This window comes from Sander vitreus, chromosome 13 (genome assembly GCF_031162955.1).
Source record: "Sander vitreus isolate 19-12246 chromosome 13, sanVit1, whole genome shotgun sequence".
NCBI classification, from domain to species: domain Eukaryota; kingdom Metazoa; phylum Chordata; class Actinopteri; order Perciformes; family Percidae; genus Sander; species Sander vitreus.
The window spans coordinates 6,510,758-6,528,475 of record NC_135867.1 but is presented as its reverse complement, the minus strand read 5'-3'; the positions used below and the strand labels follow the sequence as shown (position 1 = coordinate 6,528,475).

The following is a 17,718-nucleotide window of genomic DNA, read 5'->3' as shown; positions in this document are numbered from 1 at the left end:
TTGAACTGTGATTGCATATCCTTTTCAAATAGCCTACACAGAATACAGTGTAATTTTGGATCATCCATATTTGGAGTATGGAGCACTGCCTTGTGTTTCCTTATGTTTGGAGAGACAAATTTGTGTTGCTCCTCTCATATGCTTTGTTGTCTATGTGGGAGTCTGATAAATCATCAAAAAATACAAAATATGATCATGTATGTATAAACAGCCATGGTGCATTCACAATTTTAGACCCTGATTTTGTCAAGGTTTAATGTCAGTACATGTTACACTTCCACAATATTTTAAATGTGCATGGTGGTTATCATTTGTCATACAATGATTACGGAGTAACTCCGGCCATCACTCTCTGACTCCATGGCAGAAACCCTCAGTCATGCTTTTATAACCTCCCGTTTGGATTACTGCAATGGAGTCCTGTCTGGGGTCCCCAGCAAAACAGCCTTGCCTAGACAAGCTCCAGTCCAAAACTCTGCCGCCAGGGTCCTGACCCACACCAAGACCTGGCAGCACATTACCCCAACCCTAATCCACCTTCACTGGTTCACAATTAAGTCCTGCATCAAAATCCTCCTTCTCACCTACAAATCCCTCCATGCCCTGGCCCCACAGTACCTCTCCGACCTCCTCCATCCATACATCCCATCCTGAAACCTGCGGTCCTCAGATGCTGGCCTGCCCTCCATTCCCCACACCAGACTCTGTACCTTCAGAGACAGAGCCTTCAGTGTTGCAGCCCCATCCCTCTGGAACACCCTCCCTGCAGATATCCGAAATGCTACATCCCTGGACATTTTTTAAAAACTGTTTACCACAGTCTACAACCTCCTTTAGCTTAGCCACAGTAATTCTGTAAAGTGTCCTCGGATTTCTTGAAAGGCGCTATATGAATACAAGTTATTATTATTATTATTATTATTATTATTATTATTATTATTATCATCATCATCATCATCATTATAGCAGATGCAGGATAGTTGTTTTTTTTGCATATAGAATTTTTGTAGTGTTTTTACAATTTGCAACATTTCCTCTCTTCCATTTTTGTGGTATGAATCAGAATATCTGTAACGTGATGACAGGAAAAGAAACCATTTACAATAAATGCTGTTAGTGCTGATACCTGACACACAAGTATTTGCATAGCCTCCACCACAAAAACCACATCCTCACATGTTTCTGGCTGTATCCAGACCTTCGCTGTGACTTAATGTGAAAATGATTTAGAAAATTGAAGGCAGACCTGCTTGAAACCTCAGCTTTTATAGATATTAGTAGAAAGATAAACCTCTTGAAATTAAACGTCTCATTTTCAAGAGGGTCCCTCACACATATATATAGAAAATACAGTACATGAAGCAAAAAACACAAATACACTCACACATACACAAACAAAAGCCGAGACCTAGCCATTCCCACAGCACTGACTCCCCTAAAAATGCCAAAATACATAGAGTAAATGTACACATACCTATACAGTATATACACAATCACATGCACCTACACAATAGACCTGCACGATTAATTGTTATAAAATTGCGATCTTGATTCACCACTGTTCGCAATTTAATTTTTAAATAACTTCGATTTTTTTTTTTTGGGCAATTTTCGGTTGGGCTTTTTTTGTTTTGTTTTGTCATGGTTCATGTGTGCATTAAACATTACACTTCGTAAGAAAAAAATTGTGGCAGAGAATCGTGATATCAATTCTAAGCTAAAAAATTGTGATTCATATTTTTCCCTGAATCGTGTAGGCCTACTACACAATTAGTTCCATATCTCAAGTGTAATTAGAAGCAAGAGAAAGTTGTTTGAATTTAAGTAAAACTAGATAGACAGATAGAATAGATCTTATTGAACTGAGCAGGTTTGTGCAAATGACATGGAGCTTTAAATTTAGAAATTCTAGGGACGAAGAAAAAAGGATACTCAGTGTGCCTTAGACTATATGACGACCGTAATAGGATTAAAACATGTTTTAAGTTAGAAGGATGATTTAAAAAAAAAAAATGCATTTCAAAATAAATTGCAACCAGTGAAAATGTTGACTCATACATAAAACAGTGATGGTTGTATAAGGACACCTTGAAACTAAACTACAGAGACAAACTACATTAAGAGCAGGGAGATTTGTTTCTGAGGTAGTCTGATCAACAATATCTGCATAATCTAGTATTGGTAATATCTTTTCAACAGCTATCTACAACAAAGAGTGGATAGATTTGCTCTTTAATTCTTATATTGCACTTCCTTTCAGTCATCCTAACCCTGGAGAGGTTTTATTAGATCTGGTAGCTCAGACCAACATGCAGTGGCTTTTACAGTAGCTGTAGAGTGTATATTTGTGTCAAACTCCATAACTGTTTTGTTTGTTTTGTCTGTTCTGTCTCAGTTAGGTTGCTTTGCTATGTTGGACCACACTGTCATATGTCTCACCCAAGCAACGGAGACTATAAAGCACAGTTTGGCCATTTTTACATAGCAACGCTGCAAGGCAAAGTGAAGCTATGACAGCTGCTGGTTACAGGGAGAAAGAGCTCAAGGAAAGAAGCTTTCTGCTCTGCTTGCTCTTGAAGTAGCGGATAAAGAGTTCTGCCTCAACACAGGATGTTGTGGATGCTGTGCTGGGGCACCAACCATTTAATCATCTCATCCAGCAGCTAGTAGTGCCTGTCTTATTGGTGGTTTTGGTCTGGCAGTAGAGCATTTTGACTTTGTAGCTCATACGAAAGTCACTCAGCCTATAAACTTGTGGAATGGACCGGTCACAAGTTGAAATACAGTTAAAGAAATGTAGAAAACAGTGAATAGCCAAAAAGTCTAAAAATCTTTCTGCCAAATGTATACCATTTTTAATTGATTTAGATTATCTGTGAACACTTTATAGTTAAAGCACCCATGAATGAGCAGCGACCATGTCACGGAGGGAAATCTAAACTGAAACATGCTCAGGCACATTCAGGATAGCACCTACATTCTCACCATAAATAGTTACCATAAAACAAGGAAAAGTCTACATATGCTCACATAAAGTTCTAATCTCAAGGCGGCTGGGCAGCTGTGTTCTTGCAAACATCATGACCATTCACCCATTTCTCTCTAATAGATGTGTCTGCCAGACTCCACTCTGGATCTGCCCTTAGCATTGGCACCAGTAGACAGCAAGAGGGCCTGAACAGTGTAAGAGCCAGCAGCCTAATCTGGCAATGAATCTCAGATCAGTGTCTCTGTGCAATACATTTCTATATTCCCCCAGCCCAGCTGGACAATAGAAGGCTTAACTTGAAGAGATGACCAGAAATTTGTCGCTCACCATGTTGCCATTTTGAGAAATGGTAGGTTTAATTCCTGTTTTTGGAATAGCACTTTATCTCATTACAGTGTATGTAACCAATGTTGTTGATTTGTCTGCCCTGGAAGCTCAGCACAAGCAATAATGTTGCTACTCTGCTGAATTGCTGGGGAGGGCACACAAAAGATTATGGCCCAATTAGTGGTGAAGTCTAAGAGTGAACTGTGGAAGTACAGACATTCATGGTCCCCAGAGATTTGGGGGATTATATGATACCTAATTATTTTGATGATCACTGAGCTTCTGTCTAACATCCCCATCAGGTCAATATATTGTCTTAAGACATGGGTTCAGTCCCTGGCCATTTAAATACAGTGGGAAGCCAGTGAGGGATCAAATTATTCTCACTGCACAAGCAGAGCAAAACTCTTTGCACATTAAACCTGCAATAAAATTGGCCACGTAAGGGCTATAAACACAACACTGACATATTATCCCCTTATAAAGTTTTTTGTGGTAGAGTTATTAGCAAACTGTTTCCTGTTTTCAGATCCAGCAGATCAATAATAGCATTCATCAGTATTTCTGGCCACCAGCTTAAAAGTTTTGGTCTCCACCAACTCCTGAGGGAAACATCTGGCTTATCAACTCCTAAGTAATCCAATAGGTTTAACAGCTAGTCACATGGTTCAAAAAGGGTTGTACTTAGTGTCTTAATTAATCATAGTTATGTTTTGGGCGTAACATGCAATAAACCAATCAGAGTGTCATCTCCCATTCCTTTTAAAAGCCAGGCACGTTTGGACCTTGGCGCATTGCTATTATGATGGCAGATTTGCTAAGCAGGAAGGAGAGATTTTCAGGAGAAAAGAAACTGATCTGCCCATGCGTGAAGTGAAAGCGCCAGTAACCATAATAACATGTAATATAAAATATATAGATATACACAATAATACTATTTCACATTGTTTTGCATGTTTGTGTGCTGCTACGCGTCCCTGTGTGTGTAACACGCATAGTATGCGCGCACATTTTACTAATGCAGTGTAAAAATAACAATGAAATGCTGCGTTATTGACTTTAGACCAGGTTTTTGTTGGTCAATGGTGCGATCACTTTCGGCTGCCTCAAGCTAGCAATACGCCAAGAATGCACCTGAACCCTGTAAGACGAGCGCGCCCATGGGCGCAGGTGCATTTGCTTTTTAAACAACGTGGGCGCTGGACGGGGAAATTGACAACTGCGTTGGTCTTGAACTAGCAAAGACACTTGCGTCGGGCTTTGCGCTGCGCTGTGTGCAAGATAGGGCCCTTTAAGTTTAAAAGTTTTTTTATATGAAAAAAAGACAAGGAACCAGAGCAATATTCTTTCAGGGAGCCAAACATTCCTAGTTAAACCTCTGAGCACCAGGTTATCTTATCTGATTTTACCTCCTCTGTTATCAGCACTGCTTTCTCTATCCTCTCCGCGTGGAATATGTTTTTGAGTGTGCAGACTGAATGCCAGTGCCCTGTAAGCCATAGGTCTCTTCTCTTGCATCAGCACAATAGTCAGCGCACCCCACTGTTCTCTGAGAGGTGTTGATCTGAGGGATCCGACCAGGACATTGGCAGGAGATGTGTTTTGGCCCAGCTTCCTGTTGCACACTTTTACAGCATTATATTCTAACCTGCCTACGCATTGTTTCAAAGAGGTTTGCAAATGACATGCGACACAGAAAAAGACCTGTACTTTTCTGAGCATGTCAGGAGATAGGCAAAGAGGGAGACACGTGTGGCAGTTAATTACAGGTTGTCCACTTAACACTTAATGTTAAAAAATTTGAATTGATTACTGGCTCAGCAACCCTGCCCAGTCAAAGTAAACTCCTCATTATCCTGGGATATCATCTGATCTTTTTCCTGGTAATATCTCTGTTTCCCTGGTAACCCCAAAAGGACTGAGTATTACCTGGAACCAAGTCAATACACTTGGAATATTATTGTGCTGGGTTGCTACCTCTGTGCTGCTTTGTTGCCAGCCTGTGGAGTTCAGAATACAAAGAAGCAGGCAGAGCGAGCGAGCGATGTATATCTCACTCGATTATTTAGCTCTGCAGCTACATTCATTTAGAATGATGTTCAGACAGTCACGTCAGAGGTGTCCGGTTATACTGTGCGTTAAATTCAATTAATGGACATCCTCTAGCCAATGTTAATTGAGTTTTCCCCGAGGCACTGGTACAATTAGCTGTACAATTTTGAGCAAATACTACTACACAGCAGCGTGTTTGTTTATATAAGTAGATTTTATGTTTGACCAGATGGATGGAAAGAGGAAAAGGAGGCTTATAGAAGCAGAGAAAGAGAGCAGACGAAGTCTATGAAGAGCAGAGGCTGTGTTGTCATAGAAATTCATCTTTTTCTCTTAAAAAGTACAGTTGCTGGTGTGACGAATCAAATCCTTTAGTACGGGTGCACAGGAAGAAGACCTGAAGTGTTAAGTCACCAAAAGGACAATAGTTGCTATCCTCAGACAGGAGATGTTTGAGTCATGCATATTACAACATAGATTTCCTGAGCTCTTTTCCTTAAATCACACATCATGTTAATGTACTTAAAACTTCCCTTTGCTGTGTAGATGAACTGCCCCCCCCTGTTGCTGTCTCCTAACCATTTGTCAGAAAAACATGACCCTTTCATAATATGACTCTTTGATCTTCTGTCTCTCAGCTAAAATCCTTCAGACTAATGTAATAAGCTTTAAATCTAAAATCTAAAATGTTTATTTCCCACAGTGTAGTTGCAGACACTTTGTGTGTTTGTATTTGTGATTATTGGCATTAAGTGTATAAGTTGTTATATATTTGTATATAAAAAATGTGTATATGTATCATATGTAAAAAAAAAATTATTTGTTAGAAAAGGAAGGCCAGCCAAGCTAAATGGATGATCTGTGAATGTGGAATAGAAAAGAAGACACTGAGTGCTGTAAAGACATCTGCACTTGCAGGTATGCCAACCTCAATACCATCCAGGCAACCTGAGGTCTGTTCTTCCTCCCTCGCTTTCTTTCCTGACATCTTGGTTTGTCACATACCTCCCATTGAGTGCATCTTGTTAAAAGAAGAAATACAGGCAGAGACAACAGTGGGATGTCCTAAACCCGGATAAACTGTAGAAGAAGAGACAGGACTAAATGGATTTGACAGTTAACCGTGGCGGCGGCCGAAACATGTTGGCATGCCAGATGAAATGGATGCCGAGCCCACAAGTCCAGTGAGACGTCTTGTAAAAGTCATCTGTGATTCATGTAGAGAGAGTCAGTTCCCTGGAGATATCTCATTAGTATCCTGCTGTGGACACTGCTGGACAGATTGTTGAGCACTGTCTCCAACACACAAGACTGTGGTGGAGACAGAAGTCTGAGTCTGCAGAGATTTTGGGTCTGTTTTTCTTCTTCAATTTATTATTGTTATACTGTTGTATCACTACTTGGAGCCTAGAGAGGGCATAATTATTTAAAACAGCAGCTTTCAGTAGATTAAATCAGAGCTGTGCTTTCATGCCATCCAGACGTTTTTGGCATAATTATTTTAATTCAATTTTATTTATAGTGTCAAATCATAACAGAAGTTATCGCAGGACACTTTACAGATAGAGTAGGACCACACTATAATTTACAAAGACCCAACAATTCTGATTTACATCTAGTTAAAACTGTTTTGGGATTTATTTATTTTTAAACAGAACTGTATTTTTTCATTTGGGTTGTACAAGGTTGTAAAATGTAACCCTGCTACTTGGGGGCACCAGAAAGATGTTGTGATCACCACACTGTCATAACACCTTTTAAGTTGATATGGAGAACTTATTCGCACCCATTTGCTTATTTACACATCCAGCAGTTACAGAGCAACATTACGATTCATTTGGAAGAATGTATGTCCATTAATCTCTATCTTTTAGCTCTGTTTTTGGTCTCTACCAACTGCTGAGGGAAATATCTGCCTCTTAGCTGCCAAATGCTCCACTATGTTCATCAGCTAGTTTCAAACTGTGTCTGTCTGCTGTTTGCTGCTGAGCAGGTAGTGTACAGTGGGTTTTTCACTGAAAACAGCTGCCTGCTGCGACCAAAAATGATGCTATAGGTGCTGGTGCCGCCAAAGAGAACAAAATGGAGAACTTCAAGACTGTAGCTACTACCATACATCCTAACATACAACAGGAAGTTGTTATCACTGAAGGATTCATTAATGGTATTTTTTTTAAGTACTGTCAAGAAACAATAATTTCAACTACTACTTACATTTTCTGGAACTACATGTCTCTTAAGTCTACCTTTATAGTTTGGCTCTGGTGGGAAGTACTTTGTCATCAAGGAGACAGAAAAAAACTAATGATTATCAATTTGAAATGGCACACACCAAATTGAAAGAACTCAGTCCAAATAACAAAATTTCCACTGGTCCATGCACTTTCCAGTAGTTCGTATAAGCTTGAAGTTGTTAAGCCTCTGTGCATTTGCTCTGCTGATATGAATGGTCTTTTACTGTATATGTGATTAAAAAATAAATGCTGATGTACGGTAAAACCCAGTGCATATTCACGCAATCAGCAGCTGCAGGAGTGTTTCTAGTAAATTGCATTTCTAAGTCATTGGGCATAGCAGTGAAAAAAACTTAAATAAATAGCTCTTTCGGGGCCTGGACTGCTTCTCTGTAAGATAGATGGATTTTTCTCTCTGGGGAGCTTGAGGTGAAAGAATGTACGGTGGCCCTGAAGTGCAAATCACAACAGCAAATAGAAAAACGCAACAGCAAATCATAAAACACAACGGCAAATAGGAAAACACGACAGCAAATAGGAAAACACGACAGCAAATAGGAAAACATGACAGCAAATATGAAAACACTTCAACAAATATGAAAACACAACGGCATTAACTTCTACCGGAAAAGGTAGGGCCTATCTAGTAGAGGATGGACCCTCCTGATTGGACAGACGGACTGTCTGTCTTTTAACAGGAAGGAGAGGTGAAAAACACGGAAAAGCGCCTACTTTTAACAGAGAGACAGTCCGTCTGTCCTTTCAGGAGGCTCCGTCCTCTGCTAGATAGGCCCTACCTTTTCCGGTAGAAGTTAATGCCGTTTTGTTTTCGTATTTGCTGAAGTGTTTTCATATTTGCTGTCGTGTTTTCCTATTTGCTGTCGTGTTTTAATATTTGCTGTCGTGTTTTCGTGTTTGCTGTCGTGTTTTCATATTTGCTGTCGTGTTTTCCTATTTGGTGTCTTTTTTTCATATTTGCCGTTGTGTTTTCCTATTTGCTGTCGTGTTTTCATATTTGCTGTCGTGTTTTCATATTTGCTGTCGTGTTTGCATATTTGCTGTTGTGTTTTCCTATTTGCTGTCATGTTTTCATATTTGCCGTCATGTTTTCATGTTTGCTGTCATGTTTTCATATTTGCCGTTGTGTTTTCCTATTTGCCGTTGTGTTTTATGATTTGCTGTTGCGTTTTTCTATTTGCTGTTGTGATTTGCACTTCAGGGCCACCGTAAGAATGCAGTAAAAGACAAAGCACTAACCATTAAGTAAGACTGACTCAAATGACTGATGGATGATCAGATGGTTGGTCTCGGGGAGGGAAACAGGCTTGAGTTTCAAGGCTGGAAGTAGAATTGCAAGCTTAAAAAGGGGGGATTATTTTACACAATTTATAAATTACTTTAATTTTACAACACTCCTCTGTTTGTTAAAATAAATTATTTCAGTGTTCAGTCATGTTTTAAATTGACCCATGGCCACATCACCTTTAATATCAACTCATCCCAACAGACACAAATGTTTGAATGTATTGGTTTGGTTCTCCTGGGCCTGTTGTGGTGTGTCAGTTTAATGTTTATCTTGTCTCTAGAGAACATGGCAAATTACTTTTGATGAGACTATTAACTCACCATCTACAACGGAGGTGACATCAATCAGCCAATCAGTGTTTGGCTGATTTTCAGAACAAACAACTCTCAAGAAGCTGCTGAAGACTTTTTATGACATCAACTTAGTTTCACAAAATGCACAACAGGAAAAAAAAAAAAAAAATACTTTTTTTAGGTAATGATTTTGTTGTTTATATGGATAAATGGTATTTGGGAAATTCATGCTTTGTTTTAATCAAATGATGATGCCAGAACTAAGAAACATCAGTTGCAAATGATGCTGGGCATGAGGGAGAACTCTGGCTGGCACCCACTCGGAAGCATTTACACCTGCATGGGGTGGACTTTGTAACAAAAGCTGGTTATTATTTCTAAATCTCGTAATTTTTACTGCTGCAGGTCAACAAGACGGAAGACAAGTCCCTGGAGGAACGAGGGCGCATCATGATATCTCTTAAGTACAACACCCAGAAGTCTTGCCTGGTAGTAGGCATCATACGCTGCGCTCACCTCGCCGCCATGGACGCCAACGGCTTCTCCGACCCCTACGTCAAAACGTCAGTATGCAAAAACATCAAAACAGAAACTGGAGCCATTACATAATAAATTACAAGAGCATAATCTATGGTCCACAATTTCACATGGTGTGTTTTCATACCACTTTCTAATACCTAAAAGGATAATTCTGGTTTATTTAAAACTTGGACCTTATTTTGGCCAACATTTCTGTCCGTAATAAAACTATACTGGATTCATTAACCAAAGTGTTGGCTAAGGACAAAATCTTACCTTTTGTTGCACTAGGGTGAAAAGTCAGCAGGTCACAAATACCATTAAGAATCGGCCTCTAGGCTTCATGAATATTGATAGCAAATATCATCGTCTAGATAACTGTCAGTGTTAGACAAACAGTCATTGCCATCCTAAAGCCCTAAAATCCAAATTTATATATTATGAAACACAGTGGTGGAATGTAACTAAGTACATTTACTCAAGTACTGTACTTAAGTACAAATTTGAGGTACTTGTACCTTACTTGAGTCTTTTCTTTTCATGCCATTTTCTACTTCTACTCCACTACATTTTGGAGAGAAATATCGTACTTTTTACTCCACTACATTATTCTGACAGCTTTAGTTACTAGTTACTTTACAAATTAAGATTTTTGTACACAAAACATACTTCGTTTATAAAATACAATGTTTTATTATAAATTAAACTACCCAACAATATAATAGCCTACAAATCCAGCTGAAATGATTAGCAGATTAAACAGATTAAACATACTTAATATTTAAGTACATTTTCCTGATGATACTTGCATACTTTTACTTAAGTAACATTTCTAATGCAGGACTTTTACTTGTAACAGTATTTTTACACTGCGGTATTAGTATTTTTACTTAAGTAAATGATCTGAATACTTCTTCCACCACTGGTTAAACAAGGATTTGTACTTTTACAGAAGACAATTTACAGCATACACAATTTACAAACATGGGCATCATGTAAAGCCACCTGTCAATTGATTACTTCTGTTCCTCCAAACATTTCTCCGCAAAACATCGGATGTTCGTCATAATAATGCTATTTTTAGTGGATGTACAACGCACAGCAGAAGTGCTGAAATGGATTAGTCGGCAGTGCTGATGTTTTAGCAAAAAGGAGGTAGACTACCTGTGATTATCAGCTGCATGAGAGACACACAGCACGAGAGGCCATCCGCAGGGCTGCAATTTGAAGGAGAGTCCTATTTATCACACCTGAACATTTCCCAAGCCTTTCATCTGGCTGAGCAATGAAAGTGCAATTAATTTCCGACTCTGCTGTGCACACCTTGGGAACAAAAGCATGACTCGTATCGGAGAAGAGGGGCTGGCAACAATTTTCCTATAGTTTGAGGTTGAGAAAATCTCCATGAAGCTTGAAGGACATACGGGCAGATAATAGATTTACTGACGAGCTCATGTCAGAGGGAATAAAGGAAATGTAGACTTTGCCAGATAGACAGGGCTACATGATTTATCTTCCCTTTCACCAGATATCTGATGCATCAAGTCACCTGAACTCTATTGTGTCAGTAATATCCTACTGTAGTCAACAAGGTAGTGGAGTATGATAAATAAATCCTCCTTAATGGCTCTTCAGTCGATGACAACTGCATTTCAATAACTTTTAAAAGGTATTTTTAAGAGTAAGTGTTTAGTTGTGCACAGCTGCTGAACAAAAACATACTAACCACAGTACTAGAGCAACAATTCAGCAATTTACAGATTGAAATAACACTTAAAACCATTGACTGGCACAATAGCATTGTTTGCATTCTATCTTTCACTCTTACTGTAGCTCATTTTGCCTAGGGGGTCAGTAGTCCCATTACATGACAACAATCAGGTTCCCTGCAATATTCTCATCAACAATGATTTCAGCCCCCACTCCCCCTGGGGTAAGTTTGTAAACAATAACCCATTTACCCTCCATTTAAGTCTCCTTGTTACCTTGGGAAATTGTAGTCTGTGTAGATCCAGTGAGCACGTAAAAAGGAAAAAGGGATGTGACGAGCAACTGTAATTGCTTACTGGATTGAAATATAGCACCATCAGAATGTTTTGCATTATTTCCCAAAACTGTTCTTTGCCAAATGGACAGAGGTACACAACATCACTACTATGCAAGGTTTCATATAAGTACAACCAGCCTTTTGCATCATTTATGGAGGCAGAGAAGGAGCAAAGGTCACACACACATACACGCACTATACTAACTTCTATTTATAGTGCATATTTCACAACATACACTCAGTTGCCAGTTTACTAGTTTAATTAAAGCATAGTGGGGGCAGAAGTACTCTGAACTTTATTCAAGTAAAAGTAGCCATACCACAGTGCAGATATACTTTGTTACAAGTGACAGTCCTGCATTTAAAATGTTACTTTAATGTACATAAATAGTAGCATCAAAATATACTTAAAGTACCAAAAGTAAACATACTCATTTTACAGAATGGTCAATTTCAGAATTATATATATTGTTTTATTATGAATGCATTAATGTGTCCCTCACTTTAATATAGCAGGGAGTAAATGTGGGGCTAATTTCAATCTATTTATATATTTTTATTTATTTATTACTTTAAATACTGCTGAATAGCTAGTGAACTTCCCCTGTGGAATCAATACATTTATTGATTTAATAATATCATTTATTTGTTGAATACATGTTGTATTATTAATCTAAGTCAGGAAAGTATCTAAAGTTATCAGATAAATGTAGTGCAGTAAAGTACAATATTTCCCTCTTAGTATAAAGTAGCAGGAAAGGGAAATACTCAAGGAAAGTACAAGTACCTTAAAATTGTACTTAAAGCTATAGTGTGCAACTATTTTATATTAATGAACGTCCATTAAATTAAAGCCATTGCCAAATGAGTTGATACAAAGCTAATTAAGACTATCAGCTCCACGAAACTCTCTGTATTTGTCAGTATGGCTATGTTTACAAAATGGTGTCGTCCAGCAACATTCCCCAGCAGGGGCTCGAGTGATGCGTTTTACATCACTACTGAGAAAGGACAACAGCAGCATTCAGCTTTGGAGACGAAGAGGACATAAAAATTACAAGATAATTACCTCTTCTGAAGAGTCCATGTTTTTTTTTTTCTTTATCCTCCGTGTCCTCCTTGATTTGACGGGATAAATGCTACTAGCAACTGCGTGGAGGAGGGGTGGGGGTGGTGTGCGATCACCAAAGGCTTGCATCATGTTGATGCGCCGACAGTGTTGCTGTCATTACATAAGGCCGTTTTACAGTCGGCGTAGCCGAGCTCGCGCCCCAATGTGACGTCAAAATGATGTAGATCTCGCTGGCGCGCCAGGATTTTGAGTGCAGTCCAATTTTTTTTCAGCAGCGCGCGACAAAGCGCACTCAGGAAGCATGAACGAGCTCAAGAGCAGCCGGATGCCAGGACTCTGAGTGACTGCAAGTCTCTCTGTAAACTTACTGGGTTAAGATGAGTTTTTTGAGTCTTTTATGGCGAATGAAAGGCTTGATCCGACGAAGTAGGTCATCGAATCAAATCAAAGCATTGACATCAATGCTGCTGCCAGTTCTGCCGTTGTTTACCTTTTTCTTCTTCTTCTAGTTTGTAGAAATAGCAAAGTCGGTAGCCTTTGCTCATTAGCACCACCTCTGTTCAGGAGAAGACTGCAACTAGTGTCTCGACCACCATGCGCAAGTATAAACAGTTACGGCGCTCCCATGACGTCACACTGTCGCTCGACAGCTCGGCTGCGGCGAGTATACCCCACGTTTTAGAATTCCTCATAAGGGCAGCAGAAACTACGCACTATAGCTTTAAGTACTTGAGTAAAGTTACATTTCCACCACTGTTAAAGCACAGCCCTGCATTATTTCCTACCATCATGAAGGTTAAAATGCTCAGGTTTAAGCTTTATGGTCATTTTGGAGGCTGTAGTTTGTGGTGCTGTTAAATTGCATTATACTGAGAGATGTTTCTAATATTTTGTGAGATTTATGATTTAAAGAAACTACACAATGATGTGATGCAGCAGGAGTATCGACTGCCTTTGGAAATGTGTTATTGTTATGAGGAAAGGTGTCTTCTGTAATCTCATCAAAAAGGCACTACGATGAAATCTTACCATGTATTGGACATCAATCGTGAGAGGTGACGACACAACAGCATATGTATAACCAACTGGAAAAAAAATGTCTTTAATAAAAGCACAGGTGGAGTCTTTTAAAGTCAAATAATGTAATAATGTAATGTAGTGTGTGTAACGTAATGCAGCTGTGTGGTTGGCTGTAGGGCAGTACTACAGCACCCTCTGCAGGACAGAACACAATAACAGCTGAGCGATGCTTTCACAGTGTGTATATATACAGTATATGAGGATTTACATAGTTGACGAGGGTTTTAAATAATACATCGGCAGCATGTAGGCATTTAATAAAAGAATCTGCAGGGGGTTGTAGTATTTCCTCCTTGCTGTAAAAAGCTTTGAGGTTTTGAGTCTTCCCTCCCTCCTCTGCTCCCCTACAGGTACCTGAAGCCTGACGAGAACAAAAAGTCAAAGCACAAGACTGCTGTGAAGAAGAAGACCCTCAATCCCGAGTTCAACGAGGTATAATCCACTATTGCGCTAAAACCTTGCAGCTCCAATGTCGTTTTATTTTACTTTCCTATTTTTCTTTTCCCATCGAGTGTTTGTCCAGTGCTTTTATGTGCCGAACAACCTCCATTACCCCGGAATGCACAAAAGCCATTCTGAGTGGGCAAGGCTGTCAGATCGAAAATAGAGGCACATTTCTTCTAAATTCATTACAAAATGACTTTTTGAGAGAGCAGCAGTCAAGCCAAAGACATTGCTCAGCTGTCTTTTGATACTTTATCTAACTTCATATCTTCTCTCATCCATTGGAGACCTTTGTTTTATGAATCCCAACTAAAGATTGGGATTGTGAGATTGTGAACGGCTTTGACAACATGTTTAAATGAGGTCTTCTTGTCATCCACTGCTGTTATCGCCATCATTTCTCTAAAGGCATTTGAATCAAAACAAGATGACAGATGTAGGGGGTTTTGTTAAATTTTTACTGAATAATACCTAAACTTTCACTCCGATTGTTGCTTATTTAGTCATGAATATTTTATCTTATACAGAAAAACCCAGGCTTTGAAAATAAGTTTTCAGGGGCTTTAAATATGCATCAATCCATATTTTTGTATCAACAATGGGAAAAATGACTAAATGTGTAGGTCAGCACCATTCGCAGACAGACAAAGTTGGTGCCTAGCTGGAGAACTTATTGGAGCATTTAGCAGCCAGATGTTTTACTCAGGAGTTAGTGGAAACCAAATCAGAGCTCAAGGGAAACTGGATATTGGACTTACATTTGCCAGTTGGGCAGAAACACAACTCCAAATTGATGTTAACGTTGCTCCGTGTCTGCTGGACATATAAATAGGCAACTGGTTTTTTTTTAAAGATAATTTTTTGGGTATTTTAGGCCATTATTTTGACAGGACAGCTGAAGACATGAAAGGAGAGAGAGGGGGAATGACATGCAGCAAAGGGCCGCAGGTTGGAGTTGAACTAGCGGCCGCTGCGTCGAGGAGTAAACCTCTATATGTGGGCGTGTGCGCTACCAACTGAGCTACCCAGGCGCGGCAATGGGTTTCTAGCACCAAATTAACATAAGGTGATAATGTGCCAGTGCTTTGGTTATAGCTTGTTTGGCAACCAAGTGGCCAGAAAATCAATTATAGCAGGTTTGAAACAAGAACCATAACATATTTGACTGTAATTTCAGAGGTGCTGTGCTGTAACATAACTGATAAACTCAGTATGGAGGAAACAAGACTTATTTTCATCAGTCGACTCCTCCGTTACCAAAATGGCATTGTAAATACTGTTGAAATCCAAAATGCATTGCTGAACTCCCTGAGGACCCAGCCAGGTTATCAGTGCGTCGTGGCACAGGGCAGCTTGGCTCTGAAGTACCCGCCTGTATACGAGTGGCCGACTCTGGCCAAACACTTACGCACAGGCCAGCGGATTGACATTTCCTCTGACATTTTTAACGTCCATATCCTTCCATCGCCTCTTGGCCTTTCTGTCAGAAGATCAATGGGGTCTTCCTCCGTATCAAGGCATTGATTTTAATTGAGGTGGAGCAGCAACCCTTATTGAATTACAGATTAAAATGCAGAATAAATGATTTTGCTTCACACAGTGTAAATTGATATCAGAAAATGCTTGCTCGTTTAGTGAACGGTGGACTTTGATTATACTGCCATTCTGTTAACAGTACCCCAGTATGTATTTTACATTTCACTCCTCTGTGCTCCAATTAAGATACTTTTGACACTAGTATAGTAGTATATTTATTGGGTTTATTTATGGGTGTCCTGAACTAATAGGACTGACTGAGTGTCTGTTCAGTCTGTATAGTCTGTAGTGAATGAGTCCCTGAGAGTGAGAAAAGGCAACTACTACACGACCGTAACCTGAATAATACTTTAGACACGAACAAAAAAAAATTAAACTCAATGATGCGCTCAGAATCATGTGAATCACTTCACCAGAAAATTAAACAAATGTCAATTTAATTCAGGTTTGTAATCATAATTATGCAAACCCAACGCCATGAGGAAGAGTGTTTAAATTGTCTTATTCAACATGTTTAAACCCAAATCTTTGACTTTATACTTTGTGGTGATCTGAAACAATGTGTTGTGTAGTTGTATGTGATCATTCTGAAGAGAGGAGCTCTTACTTTCTGCTATTTCCTGTAGGAGTTCTGTTACGACATAAAATATGCAGACCTCACCAAAAAGACCTTGGAGGTGACAGTGTGGGACTACGACATCGGAAAGTCCAACGATTTCATAGGTAAGCAAAAGTGAACCAGCTCTGCTTCCAGAGATGACAACAATATCTGTCGAGCTAAAATAACTCAACAGATATTCATCAGCATCAGCAGCACCACTCGCCTTCTGTCCACCTGAGTCTGCCATCTGCCTAGGCCTCTTCAAGGCTGGAGGCTGGGAAACAAACAAGCACTGAGCCTCGTACCGAACGGTTCAATACGAATACGTGTATCGTTACACCCCTAGTAATTAAATAGTCTTATTTTGACTTGCAACTTATCTAATAGAGAGAGGAATGAGGTATAGTATTACTTTACCACACATTTACACGGGCAGATAGATAGCAGTTAAGTCTTAGCCTAAAGAAGAACTCAGTAGGAGCACAGTCTGGCCTAAGTAAATCCCCCCCATGCAGCTTTGATGTCTCTAAAAGCTAACTTTAGAGTTTGTAAGTAAGATTTTGCAAGGGAAAGTTTTGAATAGCCTCGGGACTAAGCCCCCCCTGTCTTTCAATCCTAGTGACGTCCCTGACTGATATTCTCCTTGTGCCTTCTTTCAGGTGGTGTATCTTTGGGTATCAATGCAAACGGAGAGAGGCTCAAACACTGGTTTGACTGCCTTAAAAACAAGGACAAGAAAATTGAGCGCTGGCACACGTTGACCAATGAATTACCTGGTTCATTAAATGACTGAAGACCCAAATCCTGTCGTCCAACCTGTTGGCCCCCATCCCCCCCTCCTGCCTTCATTTTCCTTACTCCTCCTCCCAGCTTTTTTTTCCTCTGGATTTTCCTCATGTTGGCCACAGCGACCTGTGACACCTCTTTGGGAATACATTTCCTCTCAACAGGGCTCAGTTAACAATATCCTTATATTTGTGTTCACATGTACAATAGGGGTTGCACGGCTGCTCATTTCTTTTTCAAGAGAAATAAATCAAGGGGATTGTAGTGTTGAATTTTAAGCTTCATAATTCGGATTTCTTGTTTGATCGTTGAAGACAAAAGGAGCAAATCATTTCTATTTGATGAGATCTTTTACAGCTGCTAAATGATTTACTAATGACTCAGCAGTCCCTGAAACAGCACAAACGAAGCCTTCATACGGTCACCTCAGTG

At 39.5% G+C, this 17,718-nt stretch overlaps 1 protein-coding gene across 1 annotated transcript in view; it reads left to right on the top strand.

The window, feature by feature from the left end:
- doc2b (double C2-like domains, beta) overlaps positions 1-17,355 on the top strand; it is a 117,650-nt gene extending 100,295 nt beyond the window's left edge. Inside the window, exons 6-9 of the mRNA XM_078266632.1 lie at positions 9,607-9,764; positions 14,270-14,351; positions 16,526-16,622; positions 17,160-17,355. Of these exons, the coding sequence (XP_078122758.1) occupies positions 9,607-9,764; positions 14,270-14,351; positions 16,526-16,622; positions 17,160-17,293 (471 nt within the window). The 3' untranslated portion in view covers positions 17,294-17,355. The remainder of the gene's footprint in view (positions 1-9,606; positions 9,765-14,269; positions 14,352-16,525; positions 16,623-17,159) is intronic.
- Positions 17,356-17,718: the final 363 nt, after the last annotated feature.